The 21,384-nt window shown below is 40.7% G+C and overlaps 1 protein-coding gene across 2 annotated transcripts in view; it reads left to right on the forward strand.

Moving 5' to 3' along the window:
* SH3D21 (SH3 domain containing 21) overlaps positions 1–21,384 on the forward strand; it is a 178,217-nt gene that overhangs the window by 153,042 nt on the left and 3,791 nt on the right. The window contains exons 13-18 of one of the 2 annotated variants that reach the window (XM_073615621.1): positions 4,445–4,506; positions 6,351–6,466; positions 8,702–8,767; positions 9,301–9,470; positions 12,487–12,550; positions 16,286–16,567. In XM_073615621.1, the coding sequence (XP_073471722.1) occupies positions 4,445–4,506; positions 6,351–6,466; positions 8,702–8,767; positions 9,301–9,470; positions 12,487–12,550; positions 16,286–16,309 (502 nt within the window). In that variant the 3' untranslated portion in view covers positions 16,310–16,567. Of the gene's footprint in view, positions 1–4,444; positions 4,507–6,350; positions 6,467–8,701; positions 8,768–9,300; positions 9,471–12,486; positions 12,551–16,285; positions 16,568–21,384 lie in introns of those variants that run through there. The other variant, XM_073615620.1, reaches the window with a different exon arrangement.

The following is a 21,384-nucleotide window of genomic DNA, read 5'->3' on the forward strand; positions in this document are numbered from 1 at the left end:
CTCTGAGGATCTGAAAAAAAAGAATTGTTGCTCTACATAAAGATGGCCTAGGCTATAAGAAGATTGCCAAGACCCTGAAACTGAGCTGTAGCACGGTGGTCAAGACCATATAGCGGTTTAACAGGACAGGTTCCACTCAGAACAGGCCTCACCATGGTCGACCAAAGAAATTGAGTGCAGCATCATATCCAGAGGTTGTCTTTGGAAAATTAACGTATGAGTGCAGACAGCATTGCTGCAGAGATTGAAGGAGTGGGGGGTCAGCCTGTCAGTGCTCAGACCATACACCCCACACTGCATCAAATTGGTCTGCATGGCTGTCATCCCAGAAGGAAGCCTCTTCTAAAGATGATGCACAAGAAAGCCTGCAACCAATTTGCTGAAGACAAGCAGACTAGGGACACGGATTTCTGGAACCATGTCCTGTGGTCTGAGACCAAGATAAACTTATTTGGTTCAGATGGTGTCAAGCGTGTGTGGCGGCAACCAGGTGAAGAGTACAAAGACAAGTGTGTCTTGCCTACAGACAAGCATGGTGGTGGGAGTGTCATGGTCTGGGGCTGCATGAGTGCTGCTGGCACTGGGGAGCTACAGTTCATTGAGGGAACCATGAATGCCAACATGTACTGTGACATACTGAAGCAGAGCATGATCCCCTCCGTTTGGAGACTAGGCCGCAGGGCAGTATTTCAACATGATACCGACCCCAAACACACCTCCATGACGACCGCTGCCTTGCTAAAGAAGCTGAGGGTAAAGGTGATGAACTGGCCAAGCATGTCTCCAGACCTAAACCCTATTGAGTATCTATGGGGCATCCTCAAACGGAAGGTGGAGGAGCGCAAGGTCTCTAACATCCACCAGCCCCGTGATGTCGTCACTGAGAAGTGGCAACCTGTGAAGCTCTGGTGAACTCCGTGCCCAAGAGGGTTAACCACTTCAATTATTTCTTTTGGTGGTATTTGATCACCTCTGGGGTTTTTATTTTTTGCACTATAAATAAAGAAAAGCCCGAAAATTTAGAAAAAATAAAAGTTTTTCTTAGTTTCTGTTACAAGAGTTTGGAAATAAATACGTTTTCTCCTTCACTGATGGGCACTGATGAGGCAGTACTGATTGGCACTGATGAGGTGGCACTTATATGCAGCACAGATAGGCGGCACTGATAAGTGGCACTGATAGGTGGCACTGATATACAGCACTGATAGGTGGCACTGATGGGCACTCATAGGCAGCACTGATGGGCACTTATACCCAGCACTGATGGGCACTGATAGGTGGCACCAATGGGTACTCAAGGGCACTGATAAGCCACCTGCAAGGCGCTTTGTGGGCGATTTTAACCCTTTTTCAGCCGCTAGCGGGGGGGTTAAAAGCTCCCCGCTAGCGGCCGAAAAGCACCATTAAAACGACGGTAAAGCGCGGCTAAAACTAGTGGCGCTTTACCGCTTACGTCCCCCGCCCCAGTGTGAAAGTAGCCTAAAACCTAGAAGCTAATTTGTTACTATGCAGAGCTGCACCAGATTCGGTTTGCACCAGTTTTAGTAAATTTCCCCCATGGCGTCTATGCCGAATTGAGCAACATAGCTTTGGTTAAAACATGTCCATGCAGCTGAAAAGGCAAATAGACTGTGCACTTTTGAATGTGCAGTTGCACTCTGTAAGTGCAGCTGCTCCAGAGCTTAATAAATGGGTTAAAACTTCACTTTAGACAAAACACCAAATCACATGCAAGGAAAATTAAAAGAGCAGCATTTTTGCTTGCACTTGATTGGATGATGAAAGTCAGCAGAGCTCTCCCTCATTTACTAAGCTCCAGGGCAACTGCACTTGCAGAGTGAAACTGCACTTTCAAAAGTGCATAGTCTATTTGCCTCTAGTAAATCAAGCCCTATATGTTACCTGTTGTGTGCTGGAGAGGGGGTCGAACCATCTCCCAGGATGCTGTTGTGTGATGCCACGTACACACAGTCGGACTTTCTGATGGGAAATGTTCAATATGAGCTTGTTGTTGGAAAGTCCGACCGTGTGTAGGCTCCATCGAACATTTGCTATCGGAATTACCACACACAAATGTTTGAGAGCAGGTTCTCAAATTTTCCGACAGCAAAACTTGTTGTCGGAAAGTCCAATAGTGTGTACACAAGTCCATCGCACAAAAGTCCACGCATGCTCGGAATCAAGCAGAAGGAGCCACACTAGCTATTGAACTTCCTTTTTCTCGTCTTGTCGTACGTCTTGCATCTCACCGCGTTCTCACGTTCAGAATTTCCGACAACATTTGTTTGGCCATGTGTATGCAAGACAAGTTTGAGCCAACATCCTTCGGAAAAAAAATCCACAGTTTTGTTGTCGGAATGTCCGATCGTGTGTATGGGGCATTAGAGTTGTATCAGTGACTGGAATGCACATATCACTCTGATGCTTTGATGAGAGGTTTTTTCGGCCTCTAAATGCCTCTCTTTGTTAGCCTATGTGTCCCTGCACACATAAGCACTTACAGGCATTTAGAGGCAGGAGCATTTAGAGGTAAAAAAAAAACCCCATCACTTGCACGTTCAGGAGAGGAGCATTTTGGCAGAACGCTAGATACACCTCAATGCGTTTAAACGCACCTAAACACTATATCTGCACGTATTGTTGTTTTTAAAATATCTGGTGTTGATATTTTAAAAAGTGGTTGTAAACCCTTATATATACTCAGTGAAGTCACCAGCCCCAGATGATGCATAGAGATGAAACCAATGATCCTCCAACAAAGATTGTACCTGTTTATCTGCAACCTCTTTTATCTACAGCTGTTTAAAGTGCAGAATTTACACAGAATCTCTCAGCTCTGAAAAGCAGGGGGCGGGGAACTGAAGTTACACTCTGCAGAGCTCAGCGAGGGGAGCTTTGAGTCCTGATGCAGCGATGGACCTGTCAGAGTGCCGCTCTCCCCTAGGGGGGATCGGATGATGATGGACTGTACAGTCCCTGACAAAAGTCTTGTCGCTTGTGTACAAACTGACCTGTGCCGCTAAAATATATTTCTAATCAAGATTTTGTTACAAGAAATGGGTCATTTTAATCCCAACAGCTTTTGTAATAATGTTTCAGTGCAAAACGAAACTGACAAAAAGTATTCTAATATTCACAGCTTGGTAAAGCCCATTGAGTCAATTTTTGCCAAGACATAAGTGTTGTCACCTTGTTATATGAGCTTCACCTGTGACTAATAATGGATCAATTAGGTCTCAGGTGTGTATAAAAAGAACACCAGTACACTAGACCTTCTCAACTGCAACTAGACCTCTGCAAACATGCCTAAGATTCACCCGGAGACTAAAGTGTTGATTATCAAGAGGCTGAAGACCAGATCCACTGCTGATGTGGCAGACACCTTCAATGTGTCTCAGCGTCAAGTTCAGAGGATAAAAAAAAGGTTTGAAGAGACTGGAGACGTTTTGGACAAGGCCAGGTCAGGCCGACCCGCAAGACAACTGCTCGAGAGGACCGTTTGTTGGCTCGAAAATCCAAGGCCAGCCCATTTTCCACTGCAGCAGAGCTCCACGAGACATGGTCACCTGAAGTCCCTGTGTCAACCAGAACAGTTTGTCGGATTCTGTCTCGAAATGGCCTCCATGGTCGAATCAGTGCCCATAAGCCAGCACTAAACAAAAGACAATTGAAAAACCGTGTGGCATTTGCCAAGGGCCACAGCCTGCTAAAAGGATGGACTCTGGAAAAGTGGCAGAAGGTGGTTTTTTCAGATGAATCTTCTGTTGAATTACACCACAGTCACCGCAAATATTGCAGGAGACCTACTGGAACCCACATGGAGCCGAGATTTACCCAGAAAACAGTGAAGTTTGGTGGAGGCAAAATCATGGTCTGGGGTTACATCCAGTATGGGGGTGTGCAAGGGATCTGCAGGGTGGAAGGCAACATCAATAGTCTAAAATACCAAGAAATCTTAGCTACCTCTTATATTCCAACCACAAAAAAGGCCAAATTTTGCAGCAGGATGGTGCTCCATCGCATACTTCCATCTCCACCGTCACACTTTTTCGAATCGGAGCGGGTCGGATGTCAGCGGACATGTCACTGCTGACATCCAACGCTCCATAGATGTCTATGGAGGGTCCGTTCAGGTCCGCCTAAAAATTGACAGGCAGACCTGAACGGATCGTTCATGTGAAAGAGGCCATATGCTTTTTTTCATATTTCATGTCTGAGATGTACAACCGCTTTAAACAGATGTTGTTCTAAAAGTTCTTGAAGCATGTGCATAATCTATGAATCGCATTATATCCTCTTTTTACCTAAACATTATTTATGTATAGTTAGGGTTGCCAAGTTTGATTCTGATTGCTAACTATGGGGAAATGCCCACAATTATTTTGAATAACACTTTGATAAATGCAGATTACTTTACTGTCAATGCTTTATCAATATTCCACAGGTCCACTACAGAATCCCAGACAAAGTTAACAGAGGAAAAGAAAGAAAAGAGCAAGGAATTAAGTAAGTTAAAATGTCCAATGCACATTGAAGTGGTATTATCCCAAAATCAAATTGTAATACATTGCAGTTTATCAATCCTTGGATGTGGTGCCTGCATTTTTCTCTCTTTTTTAAAGCTTTTTCCCCTCTATTTTTTCTGTCTGTTTCTGTAGCTGCACTAGAAGCTAATACTTTATAAGCAGTTACAGCAACAGTTTTACCCCTTTTGGGATAAAGGTTTTACATAAATGAATAAAAGCTAATCATTGTAAGGACCCCTGTCAGTGGTAAATGGTTTGTCTCAACCTTCAAACTGCTTCTTCTGCAGGACACCTTTTTTTCCTGTCAAAAATAACAGACTTACTGGCTAGATCACCAGCTGAAAATAAAGGAAAGAAGGCCTAAAAAAAGAAAATTAGTGCAGCCACAATATCTAAGAGTTTGTAAGCTTCATAATAATAAACTCAATAGACTCAGTCTGAACAACCCTGTACAGTGTGATTGCTGTGATGACCAATCAAAGTGATCATACATGTAAACAGTACTACTGTTTACATCTGAGAGCCCGTCTTTTAGGCTGGCCATAAATTTTACAATTTTTTGTATACAGTTTTCCTTTAGCATATCATTTACCATATAATATGAGCTCTAACATAAACACTTTCAATTTGCTTGCAATCAAGCAGGCCCTTGCACTACATAGTGGAAAGTAAATCTAAAGGAAATTGAATAAGAAAATTGTCTAGTGTATGGCCAGTATAACACTCACAATGGAGGATGGAGGAACTAACAAATTAATTATCATTCATTAGATCTAGAGCACAAACAGGCAATTTGGGATGGCAGTGGATCATGGGATACTTTTTTTGTACCCTTTAACCTTCCTTTTCTCCCCTGTACATCTTATCTCTATTCTGTATCTAATGACCTGTATATTAAGCCCTCATCCCCCTATTCTGCACATGTGAACATTAACCTCATTCATCTCTATCTTCCCACTGTATTTTACCTGTACATTAAAGTGTTACTAAACTCTGGATCCTGCATTCACTAAATCTGGTCTCCCACAGTACACAGAACATGGAAATGCAATAGTTTTAGTAAATATAAACCACTAAATACCTTTTCTCATCAGCAGTTAGAGCAGTCTTGTGACTTCTATCAGTGTCTGGTTAAAGCTTATAGGAGGAGTTTTCATTCCACTCTGACTGTCCTATGAGGCTGCAGGACCCCTGACCCTCTGTCCAGACAGTGCTGATTGGCCCTGTGCTGATCACATGTACTCTCCTAAGAAAAGAAAAACCCTCTAGCAATACACATCAAACTGAGTGTGTGTAGCTTGTCCCCTAGCCCCTGTGCTGTATCAGGAGATATATTGGGGACTACGGAAGAAGGATAGAATCAGAGAAGACAGGATCAAACAGCCTTTTTACACAATGCAGAGGATTAACCCCTTAGGTTCCACAGTGAGTATAACAAGCATGCTTTACTGCATATACAGATTGGTTTTACTGTTGTGGGTTTAGTAACACTTTAACTCCTTCACCTCCTATGATGCTGCTGTACCTATTGCTCCATTACCAAGCTCCATTTTTTAAGAACTCTCTTAGATAAGAGAGTGACTGTTTAAATATTTGAATCCGTGCTGGTTAGTCTGTTATCTGGTTTCGCTTTCTAATTTTGCATGTCCTTAATTCTTTATATTCGATTTTACATCAGACTGGCATCAACATAGTCCTGAGCAAAGGCCACCCATCTTTTACATGGGTCATTGGTTAATGTCAGTGTAACTTATAATGAAATAACTAGTTCTAACTTAGGCCGACCGATCTTCTGATGTTCTTTTTTTTTTTCATACCCTGTAGATACCTCTACGCTAGATGGACTTAAAGTGTCATCAATGAAACTGGCACATCCCACAGCAGACAGACCAAAAATGCAGGGTAAACGGCCACCGAAGACCAAGGTCATGTCTTCAGAGGTGAACTTTAATAGTTTTAGGGTCTATTTAAATTCCCTGTAAAAAATATATACTCTGTTCTTAAATACATGAAGTTCTTAAGTAATGAAGTGGTGTAAACAATGTAAGCTTTAAGTCCAGCATGTTTGGTGCTTAAAAATATTTACTAAAGTTGTAGTTTAGTGTAGATTAAGGCTAGATAGGCCAAAGCAGCTCATGAAAAGATTAGGCGATGTTGACTGACACCTATTTTGTGGCAGATGTTGTTCAACTAGTTAGTTGTCGCTCCTGCACTAGAGTGTTTCTAAAAGAATTATAGATTCCGTTTTTTACAATAACTTTTCCAGTTATTAGGTCTTAACACAACTAAACATAGGTGGATAAGGGTGATGGACGGAAAAACTTGGGAATTAATTTTTGGTGCATAGAATTTACAATAAACATAACAAATTTTCCATATAGGAAGCACTCCACTTCACCTTCTTGGAATTCATGGGTACATTTGTTAGCATTGTTTTATATATTTCCTCTACAAATTAGTTTGTTTGGCAGCTGGTTGTGTAAACAGCTTTGACAATATCTGGGATACTTTTAATACTTCATCTTATACTATTGAAACCTTTTCATGGATAACTGATAAATATTGATTATTTTGTATGTTTGCCCTAATTTGTGTTGTAGGAGAGAAACAAAGCAAAAATATGGAATTTTGAAGGTGCAAATCTCAGGAATAGACCACACTCACAATATAAAAACAATTTTTATTGAGTATAAGGGCCAGTTCACACAATAGAAACGCAGTCCAGATTTGTTCCAGATGCTTTTCTGCATGCGCGTTTTTGACGCATTTGTGATGCAGTCCAGTGAATTTTTTCTTAACCTTAAATAAGGAAATGTGTGTTCCAGTGTGTTTTTGGTGCATTTCAATGCGTTCCAGTGCGTTTTTGATGTATTTTACAGTGTTTCAGTGCAGGAAAATGCAGCTGGTTCTACTTTTTTTTCTGGAACTCAAACACACTGGAACTGCAAGTGTTGTAAACTGGCATGTGATGTAAACTGGCCCTGAATGTTAAAAAAGGGGTATAAAAAGAGCATTACTGCCTCAAAACCTGCCTAATATTTATCAGACACCATATCACATCCAATGATTACTCATAAATCAATTAAATGTTAGAAATGTTCAATATTAGAAAATACAGATAAATTGTAGTCATAACATATTGATCCGGATGTGAATTCTCAACACGTTTCGCGGTAAAGCTTCATCAGGAGAAGTGTGCTGTACACAGGGGGCAACAGCAAGTCAACAAGGGAGAAAGTCCTCAAGAAACAGAGGGGATGAGCACCCAAGGGCCCACCACACCAATATCCCCTTCTAGAAGGGTCATATACTGGGAAGAGGAGCCCAAATCCAGTGCCACTAATGCTCATACCCCAGGGTAAGAGTGCTGTTTAGTAAGAGCTAAGTCAAAACCAATGAATACTGTTAACATAAACAAAGCTCTGCTTTGCTACAGCCTAGCTGAAAACATTACATTTGGATATGGACACTCAAACTTAAACCTCAGGCACAAAAAAAAAAAACACCCCTGCAGTTGGGTGGCCCCACACACCCTGCAAGAGTTAAAAGCTTGTTAAGTCTAGGGGGTTGCAGAACAGTGTGTATAACTTATCCTACTCCCCACTCCAGCAGGCTCCCTTAATCTGTGCAGCCAGTCCAGAGCTGCCTACTCTGCAGGCATTCCGGCCTCCACCTCGTACAATACAGGGTTAATAGCCCTACACTGTATGTTATAATGCAAAGGCCCCACCCACAGATGGGAGCTTAAGAGAAAGAAGATGAGCAGGGAGCCAGATAAGTAATATGGCCTTTTCTTCAACTCTCTAAATGTAATGAGCATCTAACCATTGCTGTTCATAGGGGCCCACTGCAAGGATTGTTTTTATGTGTCCAGAGTTGGGCTTTAAGGTAGGGTCCCTACACCTCCACTATAGGCTAGTAAAGCTTGCCATGTGTTTGTGTTTAAGAAGCATTCTTAGGAGTCAGTTTGTTTTGCTAGACTATTTGAAAATCTGCCTCATATGATAAGGTGCTTGTGTTGGGATCTTTTTTAACCCATATACATTCAGAGTGATACACTCTTTATTTAAATCACCTTTTTTGGGAAAACTGTAAAATTCTGTATATACAGAAATTAGGAAATTGTTTGATATTATTAGAAGTCGTTTACTTTTTGCAATCTTCTATTTTTGTAGACTGACTCTGTAAGCAGTAAAGAAGAAGATCAGTTGAATTCCCACATTAAAAGCCCTCCAGCTAAGGTACAGCCTTATATATGCCTGCTCTAACCTGTATACACCTGTATTGAAAATAGACATAACATTACCTTTAGGGCATACATACAGGTAACACCTGTTGGATGTATGTCCTTAAAGGGCCTTGAGGGACAGTTATCAACTCCGTCCAACAGGAAACAATGCTAAACAGGAGCATCGAGACAGATTTCATATATTTTTCCTTCTACTGCTCTTAAGTAGTTCTAACAGAATAAAACCTGCCCTTACCCCTGACCACGTTTTAATTTTGTGTCTGTTTAGAATAAAATCTGATTTACATTCACTGGTAAATCTATCAGACCATAGCAAACTTTGTTTCAGTTTGATGCTCAGGATTCTAGTTGTTAGGGTAACATATATATATATATATATATATATATATATATATATATATACTGTTAATATATATAAACTGTTACATTTACTATGCTAAATAAGAATTTGCTTGATTTGCTTGATAAATGTCCACCTTTTATTTTTTTCACAATAAATGCAGTCACTTGTGTTTTCATCCACAGAGTACCCCAAAAATCACTATTAAATCAGCCACTCCATCTACAAAGAGCAGTACATATGCTCAAATATCCAAGAAGAGCCCAGAACCTGCACAGAATGCTCAAGTAGAAGCGCTTACAGAGGAAATCAAAGCACTTAAACTTATGCTTGAAATACTTAAAAACAAGCACACGTGAGTTATCTGTATTCTCAAGTTATGGTTGCAATAGTAATTAATATATTTTATATACTTTTGACTGTGAAACCTTGTCATACAAACACATCTTACCATATGTGTTATACAGTTAACGTGTGCAAACAATATGAAAAAAAAACACACACACACAAAAGAAAATCTAGAATAAAAAAAAGTAATTTCTTGACCGTCAACCTGAGAAGCTCCAGGGTAAGGTTCTCGCGTAGCACTCCCCATGCCCTTTATTATTTAAAACATTTTAATATGCATACTCTTTTCTCCGTGATTCTTCTCTCTGGTATCATAATGGCATGTGTCCTCCAGCATTGCTAAAGGGACCCCAAAACCTTGTGAACGAGCTGACTTTCATCATCCATTCATGTGCAAGCAAAAATGCAGTTTTTTTACATTTTCCTTCCATGTGATTGGGTATTCTTTGCAAAGTGAAGCTTTACCTCATTTACTAAGCTCTGGAGCAATTGCACTTGCAGAGGGCAACTGCACTTTGCAAAGTGCATAGTCTAGATGCCTTTAGTAAATCAACCCCTGTATGTCCTGCCATCTGCATGATGGAGAGGGGAGAGCAATAATATGTGCATCTAAAAGAGTAAGCGTTTTTTTTTTAACGGAGCACAGCATTTTGATGTATTAAAAGAGAAGTATAGGAATGTAAAAGAAAACATTTATAACCACCCTGTCAGCTCTAAGAATGAGAACCGAGCGATCACGTGACTGCTGATCTCTTGGTTCTTGGTCTTTAGTAAGCAGAGAGCCAGTCATTGTCAGTCACCCTGCTCTGCCCCTCATTGACCCTCTCTGCTATTCCTGCCCATTGAAGTGTCGAGCTGTGTATGAGGGAGAGGCAGGGTGGCTGGCTCAGTCTCCCAGCAGCGCGCTGTCGGCTGAATATGGGCCACAGAAGTTCAGTACTAAATGATCTCCTGTGACCCACAGGAAAAATAGGACCAAAAGAGCTTTGGTCTTACTTCTTCTTTAAGGACACTGTAAGGCCCAGTGCCTGACTGGGCATTCATTCATTAATTTGGCCACAATATTAATTTATTCTGGCCTTTAAAATAAATGAATGCTTAAGAGCTAAATATACCTAGTGTTTAGGTGCATTTACATGCATTTAGGTCATAGGCGTGCGCACAGGGTGTGCCAGGTGTGCCTGGGCACACCCTAATCACTCTGTGCTGCACAGATTCCCCCTGCTGCTTGGCTGCAGAAGAAGGGACTGGGGAATCTCTGTCTTAAAAGTGAGATATCAGGGGTCTGTTTAGACCTCTGATATCTCACCAAAGTCCCCCAATGGAGCTCCTAAAAAATTGTATATACAAAAAAAATAATAATAATAATAATATATTATTAAATAAAATTGTAAAAAATAGAAAAATTGTAAAAAAGTTTTGACTCTACTGAGATATATATATATATATATATACATATACACACACGTGTGTTTGAGCTTTGGGGGGTGCACACCCTAATGCCATGGTCTGCGCACACCTATGATTTAGGTGCATTTAGACATGTTCATTTTTACTGCTCAAACGTTCCTCTCCTGAACACGCTATTGCCACTTTTTTTTTCCAGCCCCTAAATGCTGCTCTTCTAATACACCTATGAATGCCTAAGGCTTTGTTCACATCTAGGTGTTTTTGTGCGTTTTTCAGCTCTAAGCCTCAGCTCTTAAAAAACCAAGACAAATCCCATTCATTTCATTGGCCCTGTTCACATCTGAGCATACTGTCACCTAAAGCAAAACGCCCGTTGCTCAAAAAAGTACAAGGAGCTTCTTTTTTGGCAGATTACAGGCATTTTTCATTCTTTTACATTGAAGACCTTTTGATCTGTACAAAATCGTGGCAAAAATCGCGGTAAAAATCACGCAACTTTCTGCCTGAAAACAATACACTCAGGTGTGAATGGAGCCTAAGTGTGCATGGCACATAGACAACCGTAGAGGTGCATTTAGAGGTTGAAAAAAAAAGTCAAAGCCTGTAAAAGCTGCATTATTTATATTCTCTGTTCATGAAGCCTAATGCATCGGGAAGATTTGGCAAAAGTAAGTAAAATGAATTAATCCTTTAATAATATAATTCTGACAGTTTTTGCAGACATTTTTCAGTGTTATGCTGCTATAACATGTGTGCAGACCCCTTTAAATGCTAAACTTATACATATAAATCTCTGAATACAGATCTACTTGTGCAGTATAAACAAAATTTAATAATCAACTCTTATATACTTGTGCAATCTAAGCATAAAATCAATATTCATACCAAAAAAAAAAACATTTGTCATAAGTGAAACAATAAAGTCCATTAATAATCCAGACTCTTCTTAATCTCCAAGTGCCTTAAAGTGCTCAGTGATGAAAAAAATCACCAAAATGCTTCCCCACATCCAAGCTTCTTACCAGATGGACATGAGCTCACAATAAAAGAGATAAAGCACAGTTTTTCAATCCACATTTACTGTGCTGAATGTGAACGTCTGTCCACTGTTATTTGTTCTAGAAGCATAGGTGTGCGCAGCCTATTGCATTAGGGTGTGCACGCCAAAGCTCAAACAAACATGCCTTTCTCTGCAGCTTCAGCTCTGGATAGTGAATGAATGGGAAGTGCTCTGTGCTGAGCAGCTTCCTGTTCATTCACAAACGGAAGCATAGTAAACACATTTTACTATGTTTCAGTTATGAATGAACACAGTGAGTGAGTGTATGTTTACAAGCCAGGGCAAGAGGAGAGAAGGGAAGCCAGTAGCACTGCAGGGGGGGGGCGCAACACGGGGTGGGGGGGAAGCCCAGGCAATAGGGGGAATCTGCACCGCACGCAGTGATTAGGGTGTGCCCAGGCACACCTGGCACACCCCCTGTGCACACCTATGTCCAGGAGTTTATTATTTCTTGAACATCTACAAAAAAAGAACACAACAGTATTGACTTTCAGCTATTATATTATGCCTTTATACAGAAATTACCAGTATTGTTGTGCCTGCTTTTTTACAGGACAGATATGCAAGAGATTAGATCAGAAATAAGTGAAGAGAGAGTGAAGCGACTAGCACTGCAGGTAAGTGATAAGATGCTGTATTTTGCTATGTCACAGACAGCACAGTATTTACTACTCCTTCCTTACAGTTGCCAGCTACTTCATGTTCATTTCAACAGGAAGCTGCTCTGCTCTGCATGGCTGAGGAAGTTATAGAGGTTTCTAGGCCAGCTAATGCTCTAATTTTGTGTCACTTTCCAAAACTATGTGGTAATCTGACCTTCAGGTGTGTTTGTGTTATTGTGTTATGAAGATAAGATTACATGATCTGAAAAGGACCCAACTGTTATTAACAGTAGAAATGAAAGTCCACCAAAAAATGAAAACTCATTGTGTGACTGGCTACCATCATTGATTATACTGAGAACTTTATACAGTAGGCTATTGTGACATTATTGGCTTCCCAAGGAGTGGCCTGGGCAGTCTGGAAACTCATGTGGGCGACTTGTGGCTAGGATGCCAAAGAAGCAAATAAGGCAACTGGCATGTGGAGTCAAACCCAATAATGAATTTTGAGCAGATTCAGCGTTTGCATATTTGCATGCGTTTGAAGATGGTAAATGCTTTCCAAAAACTGCTTCCAAATCATCTTGTTACAGTGTTGCCAACCTACCAGATTGAAATTTACTGACATGACACCCAACATTTACTGACACAGCCAAGTTTTTACTGACATTTCCAAAAGTTACAAAATTACAGTTTTACGTGCAAAGTTCAGTATTTGGGCTACAAATAAGTATAATATGCAATTAGCAATGTGATTTAAGGTAGCTATTCAGGCAAAAAGCATATTTCTTATTTTATTTTCAATATAATAAGTAAGTGGCTTAGGGACAGGAAATTAGAATGGACATGAAATTGACTCTCATAGTGAAACTGACAGCAGTGTGCAGCAGCACAGATCACCAGCACAACGCTTTCCTTCCTGAGTCACAGTGACAGTCTCTCTCCACGCCAGGTGGTCCCTTCAGTCTCCTCCAGTCCAAACAGCACTGACAGTCCTGTTCCCGGCTTGCCTTGCTCCCATCCCGCAGACCCGTACACGAGACTCTGGCCACTCGGCTCCCTTGCACCAGGACATCACACAAAACACTCAGGCACCGTCTCTGCCAGACCAGCCCCCCACCGCTACCGCCCGAACACACTGTAGAAGACACTTTGATGGTCTTGGCTGACTCTGGACCCAAGCTGTGCATGCCCAGTTCCGAGCCAAGCGTCACAGCCATATTTTTTACTGGCAAACTTTTCCTCTTAATGGTATTTACTGGCAGGAGAAAAGTGCCCATTTTTTACTGGCTGCCAGTAAAACTACTGACGGTTGGCAACACTGCCCTGTTAGTTCTTCATTTTAACGGTTTGGAATGAAAGAATCCACATCAAGGTATACAGGGATTTACTGTTGAGGGCCAAACAATGCAACAGTGTTCACTTTTTCCCTGTATTTTATACTGAATTTGTACATGATCTCCACTTATCTTTTGCTTGTTAAAACTGTAGCTTAAAGCCCAGTTGAAGCACTGTATATTATTATTTACTGTAATACAGTCAGGCTGCATACATAAAAATATATGTGGGGGACTTTTTGATGACTAATTCCCGCAGCAAGGGCTAAAATATTCTGTTCTAATGTACTGGAGCATCACATGGCTGCACAATGCAGAATGCATCGGTTGGGGTTACTTAAAGAGACTCAGAGACTCAACTAAGACTGGTCTCAAGGGGCACCTAATCTGCCACTACATGCAATGCTCCTTCATGGGTCCTTTGGACACATTCTGGTGTGAATAATGAGGTTCCTGTAACATTGGAGTTTCCCTGATATTCTGCATTATATGTGTCAGATTAGGCCAGACTTTACCCCATCTCCCTTGTGCCCAAACAAACATACTTTTGCAGGATTATCTATATAGATATTTCTACATCATAAATACATATAAAATAACACAGTATAGTAACTCTGAACTATCCATGTTTCTTCATCAGAGTTAAAAGCCAGATATTCTGTATTTGACATTTTCTGAGCAGCTCTATTCTACTTCACCACCACAAGGAAGTCACCATGACACAACACCAACCCTTCCAGCTTTCTAAGAATGGAAATAATGACACTGAAGCAACAAGCAAAGCCTTCATTTCAGTGGAACACTACAAAACACCATACCTCCCAACATTTTGAGTTGGGAATGAGGGACACCTACCAGCAAATGTATGTAGGCATGGGACACGCCCCCTGCCACACCCCCTTAAAGGAGAATTAACCCAAAAAAAGGTTAATTAAATCCACAAGGGCTTTTTTTTTTACCACTACTATTCCTTTATATTGGCTTTCAAAATGTACAAATGCAGCCATTTAGAATTTGGAAGAAAGGTTTAGAACTGGGAAACACTTTTTCAAAGATAAAAAGTGCATTTTATATACAGCTATATAGATCAGACCAAAATGAGGGACAAATGAGGAGGAAAGAGGGACAGAGGGACATTGCTCGAAATCAGGGACAGTCCCTCCAAATCAGGGACAGTTGGGAGCTTTATGTAAAACACAAACCAATATTTAACATGAACCTGTGGCCTCCTTAAACTACTGATGAGTGCCTAAATACACATGTGAAATACATATTGTATGTGAGAGCTGTTTTGCCTGTATCCAGCTGTATTTCTCTGCATACATTCCCGAGATGCACACAGTACTGTCATACAGCACAGCCAGGCTGGAGAGCTCACATTTCTTTACTGTACTACAGAGATGAAACAAATTCTCCTACATAAACTGTACATATTTATCTGTCTTCTCTTCTCTACATCCGTTCAAAGTCCAGAATTTTTTTAAGTTGTCTGAGAGTTCAGAAAAAAAGAAAGCCGAAATGACACACTGCAGAGCTCAGTGAGGAGAGCTCTGAGAGCTGATTGGAGAGAAGGAACACCCACCCCCTTCACACAGCTCACAGGAACAGAGCTGAGGCTGTCAATCCTCAGGAGGTCCCTCCCCTGTCACCATTATTCTCTTGGTGTCAGGAAAAAGTGTCAGACGTGATTCATGCTGACATCAGAGGAACAAATCAGCAGACAGAAATGATACTTAGTGCTCTGGATTGAGACAAGTACACACTATAGAGGGATATGCTTTGTTCATATTTCATGTCTGTGGTATACAACCACTTTAAGCAATACGGCTCATTCACCTTCCTGTCCCCAGGCTGTGGGCCCGCTTCTTACACTGTTGTACTGTTGGCAAGCTTCTAGTTGAGGTATGCATGCAGCCCAACCAACTGCCTTTGAGTACTAAAAATCCCTCTCCAAATCCCTCTCCAAGTCTTAGTTCTACTATACAGAGGATTATAGGAGGCTGACAACAAGGCAAACACAAGTTGCGTATAAATACAGTGCATTTATAATTTTTGTTACATCTGTCTTGATTTGACCCTTAAAGCTGAGGTCGAGGATGATTGGTCTTTTATACAGTATATCCCTATCCTGTTCTGCAGGGAGCCCATAGCGGGTGGGCCTGCCCGGTTATGTGCATCAGTGATGATGCCACTGCTACTTTGCAAATTAATAACTAGATATTTTAAGGCATTTGCTGCACACAATGTATATTTATATCATTGGCAACCCTCACATCCATCTTGTAGGCTGGATTTTTATTCTGAGCTGACATGTGAGTATCAGACTTCTGGCCTCTGTTATATTATTATATTTTGTTACCCATATAGGCATTTTTACCCCTACACATCTTTTATTTATTACTTATATTCACAGAGAATTTTGGCAACATACTCCTGATGCGTGGACATGAGCCACCAAACGCGTAGAGTTACTATACGTCAAGAAAGTCTGATCCTTACATTTTTATCTATCATGCATTTGTCTATTCTATTGTACCATGTATTGTTTTTTAATGAATTTATTTTAATAATCATGTGCCATATGTCAGCTATAAATTATGTTCATCAATTAATTTTTATTCTGTACCATGTGTTTTGGTAAACATAAAATGTGCTTCTACGATGAATGTTTGAATAAACTTTATAATACATTTTCTATTTTAGTAATTTTATTTTGTGATATGCCTCATTTAGCCACTTACCAACCCGGGCCAATTCTGACACTTCGATCCTACATGTAAAAATCATAATTTTTTTTATAGCAAATTACACAGAACCCCCAAACATTATATATGTTTTTTTAGCAGAGACCCTAGAGAATACAATGGCGGTCATTGCAACTTTTTATCTCGCACAGTATTTGTGCAGCAATTTTTCCAACGCTTTTTTTTGGAAAAGAAAAACAGTTTCATGCTTTAAAAAAAAAAAAAAACAGTAAAATTAGCCAAATTTTTTTGCATATGAAGTTGCGCTGAGTAAATAGAAACCTAACATGTCATGCTTCAAAATTGCACACGCTCGTGGAATGGCGCCAAACTTCAGTACTTAAAAATCCCCATAGGCGATGCTTTAAAAAATTTTACTGCTTACATATTTTGAGTTACAGAGTCTAGGGCTAGAATTATTGCTCTTGCTCTAACGTTCACGGCGACACCTCACATGTGTGGTTTCAACACCGTTTTCAAATGTGGGCGAGACTTATGTATGCTTTGGCTTCTGCGTGCGAGCACACGGGGACAGGGGCACTTTAAAAAAAAAAATGTTATTGTTAATTTTACTTAACAAAATTTAATTTGACACTTAAAAAAAAAAAAACAATTTGGATCACTTTTATTCCTGTTACAAGGAATGTAAACATCCCTTGTAATAGGAATAAGTTTAATTTTTAAAAAATTTTGATACACTGCCAAACATGAGGTATACAGGTAAGTGGATACCCCCTTCACCACATCCCGACAATCATTTTTGGAGAGATAAACAAAAGAGACCTTGGGATTTTACGGGTGAGGGGGGGGAGTGGAAGTAAATTACCTAAGAAGTAAGGAGGGAAGGGGGGGGGGGGGGTTGGAAGGGATAATATGATTAGTAATACAGGTACCCAGGAGTAGTAAAAAATATATACTTTATTAGAAATATACAAAAGAAATATTAAAAACAGTGAACAGTTCATACAAAATATCTAGACCATATACATGAGTGTTTTAATCAAGGAAAACATGCATATACGTGGTACTTGAGAACCCAACATGTTCCGGAATAAAAAATGCAATTCCTTCTTCAGGGGTTTCCTGTAAGGATATTGTATGATCTGGGGGGGTACATAGGTAGAATATACCAATCATTAGTACATATATACAGTATACATTATACATATAGCTATAAATGGTAGGTCATAGGAGCTTATAAGGGCAAACAATCATGATAAGAACTTGGGAAAACGAGAAATATATGTATATTTGTATATATCATAAGGAAGAGAAAGGACTTACTCGTTCACAGAAATGTGTGCATAGCCCAGGCTGGACTGTAACTTGGTAGCTTAACAGATGGTGCTCCAAATCCTAGTCACCACAGCATCAGTTACGCATTGTGTTTAAATATATATAGCCACATATAGGCTTATATAGTGAAAGCCAAGGGCCAAAGGTTGGATGGAATTTCTGTAGTGATAATACTGGGGGATCTTAGAGCCTCCCGGATGCGTCAAACATGGGAATTCACCAGCGTCCACAAGGAACAGCAAGGAGAGGAAGGGGGGAATGTACAGCCCTAAATATAAATATAATATGATATAAGTATCAGAAGGTAAATTGATGGACAGAGTACATCAACACATACAATAGTCAATGTGCGAATGAGTATATATGCGCCTACATGCGTCTATGAGTATATGAGCATCTACCTGGGCCCTCCTATCGTGCCAGAATTGAATCGTGAAGAAGAAATATAACCAACAGATATATATAAAATGGTATAGTAAGTAAGGTATGGGGAGGTAGCAGTGGGTTAACCTGTATGGGGTTCGCTCTATGATATGTACAATCCATTTAAACAAGTGTGTTTGCACAGTGGATCAATGGCTTTTACCCTAGTATGTATATGTATATATAACTCTCTATTCGCATGACAGATAGTAAGGATGTCAATAATATAATAAGTATTATCACTACAGAAATTCCATCCAACCTTTGGCCCTTGGCTTTCACTATATAAGCCTAAATGTGGCTATATATATTTAAACACAATGCGTAACTGATGCTGTGGTGACTAGGATTTGGAGCACCATCTGTTAAGCTACCAAGTTACAGTCCGGCCTGGGCTATGCACACATTTCTGTGAACGAGTAAGTCCTTTCTCTTCCTTATGATATATACAAATATACATATATTTCTCATTTTCCCAAGTTCTTATCATGATTGTTTGCCCTTATAAGCTCCTATGACCTACCATTTATAGCTATATGTATAATGTATACTGTATATGCGTACTAATGATTGGTATATTCTACCTATGTACCCCCCCAGATCATACAATATCCTTACAGGAAACCCCTGAAGAAGGAATTGCATTTTTTATCCGAAACATGTTGGGTTCTCAAGTACCACGTATATGCATGTTTTCCTTGATTAAAACACTCATGTATATGGTCTAGATATTTTGTATGAACTGTTCACTGTTTTAAATATTTCTTTTGTATATTTCTAATAAAGTATATATTTTTTAATACTCCTGGGTACCTGTATTACTAATCATATTATCCCTTCCAAAACCCCCCCCCTTCCCTCCTTACTTCTTAGGTAATTTACTTCCACTCCCCCCCTCACCCGTACAATCCCAAGGTCTCTTTTGTTTATCTCTTGTAATAGGAATATGGCATGATCGGTCCTCTTTACAGTGAGATATGGGGTCAATAAGACCCCACATCTCACCTCTAGGCTGAGAAGCCTAAAATAAAAAAAAAATAAAACGATCACAGCTTCCCAGCCGAGGAGGCGCCGGTTTTTTTAATGCAGAGGCCGGGCGTGACGTCATAACATTGCGTCCGGCCTCCGACGATCATAGAGACTCCGGCGACCATCTGGTCCGCTGGGAATCTCTATGGTGGACATCCGGCGCCGGCGGATCCGTTCTCTGACTCACCAATCGCAGAGGTGAGTCCGTAGAGGCACCGGAAGGCGGCGGGAGGGGGGGAGTCCCCTTTCGCTGCCCGTAAGAACAATCAAGTGGCTGACCCGCCGCTATGATTGTTCTTATGGTGTAGGGAATCGGCGTCTGAAAACGGCAATATCTGAATGCTGCAGGCATCATTCAGATATACCCCCACAAACCCAGAATGTCCTAGGACGTCCCACGGTCGGCAAGTGGTTAAAGTCCCATGAACAGAATTTTTGTTTGTATGCATATATTAGGGATGGAGGCATGTTAGGGTGGTGCTGTCAGATCATGCTCTTCTTATGTCTATAACGTAGATTTATATCCTTTGTAGTAATTGAGGAGTATTTAAATGAAATCACTTGGCAGATTATGAAGTGAAGTTGTTCACTACCAATCTTTAACCACTTAAGGACCGGAAGGATTTACCCGCCTTCATGACCAGGCCATTTTTTGCAATATGGCACTGCGTCGCTTTAACTGACAACTGGGCGGTTGTGCACTATAAACAAAAAAAGAGCGACGATTTTGAAAAAAAAAAAAACAATATTTTTTACTTTTTGCTATAATAATATCCAAAAAAAAAGAAAAAAAAAAACTAATTTCTTCATCAGTTTAGACCAATATGTATTCTTCTACATATTTGTGGTAAAAAAAAATCGCAATAAGCGTATATTGATTGGTTTGCGCAAAAGTTATAGCGTCTACAAAACAGGGGATAGATTTATGGCATTTTTATCATTTTTTTTTACTAGTAATGGCGATGATCTGCGATGTTTAGCGGGACTGCGACATTGCGGCAGACACATCAGACATTATTGACGCATTTTTGGGACCATTGACATTCATACAGCTATCCATGCTATAAAAATGCACTGATTACTGTGTAAATGCCACTGGCAGGGAAGGGGTTACCACAAGGGGGAGATCAAGGGGTTAAATGTGTTCCCTGGGAGGTGTTTCTAACCGTGGATGACAGAAAGGACCAGATGTACCAAATTAGAATGGTGCCCTTTGCAACCACATGGAAAAAAGGACAAGGTCTTATGGTTCAATGTACTTTTTCGGTCTTAATCAGTCACATTTTGGAGAATGGCACATCTATTGCTTGTTTATTAATACATCCACAGAAAACTATAGAAGTCTTCTCTGTTGCTGGAAACAAACTTGGGCATTGTCAAATCCTGCAAATGTCAATGTGTTTTTATAGACTAGGGCGCATGTGTCAAACACAATGCCTGTGGGCCAAATCCAGCCCTCCAGGCCATTTCATGTGGCCCTCGCACCTCTCCTGCAGCTGAGTCAACCCCCTTGTCTCTGCCCCCACCTTGTCTCAGCAGTCAACAGCAGAGAGGAGGACATAATTTCTCTGCCAGATCCTGCGCTTCTCCCTGCAGTTTCGGAGAGGCTCATTTCTACCCAACTCCTTCCTTGTCTCAGCAGTTGGCAGCAGAGAGGAAGACAGAACTCCTTCTACAGAATCTGTGCCTCTCTGTAGAGCCGCAGCATCCCTCATCTCCACCTACCACTGGTATCAGCAGTCAGCAGACTCCAGCCCACCTCTGGTCCTCCTCCAGACTCTGCACTTTCTGCTTCCCAGTCTCTCCCCCAGCTTCTTCCCAGAAGTAGCACAAGGTAAGGGGGGTACAATTTGATGCAAGAAAGGGTGGGGGCCTCTTGACTTCTGATGGCAGGGAGGCTCTTGGCTTTTGATGTAAGGGGGAGTGAGGTGCTCTGGACATCTAGTCTGATACTGTACATCTGGCCCTTTGAGGGCAACCATAATGTTGATGCAGCCCATGATAAAAGTGAGTTTGACAC

This window comes from Aquarana catesbeiana, linkage group LG02, assembly GCF_042186555.1.
Source record: "Aquarana catesbeiana isolate 2022-GZ linkage group LG02, ASM4218655v1, whole genome shotgun sequence".
Lineage (NCBI taxonomy): Eukaryota > Metazoa > Chordata > Amphibia > Anura > Ranidae > Aquarana > Aquarana catesbeiana.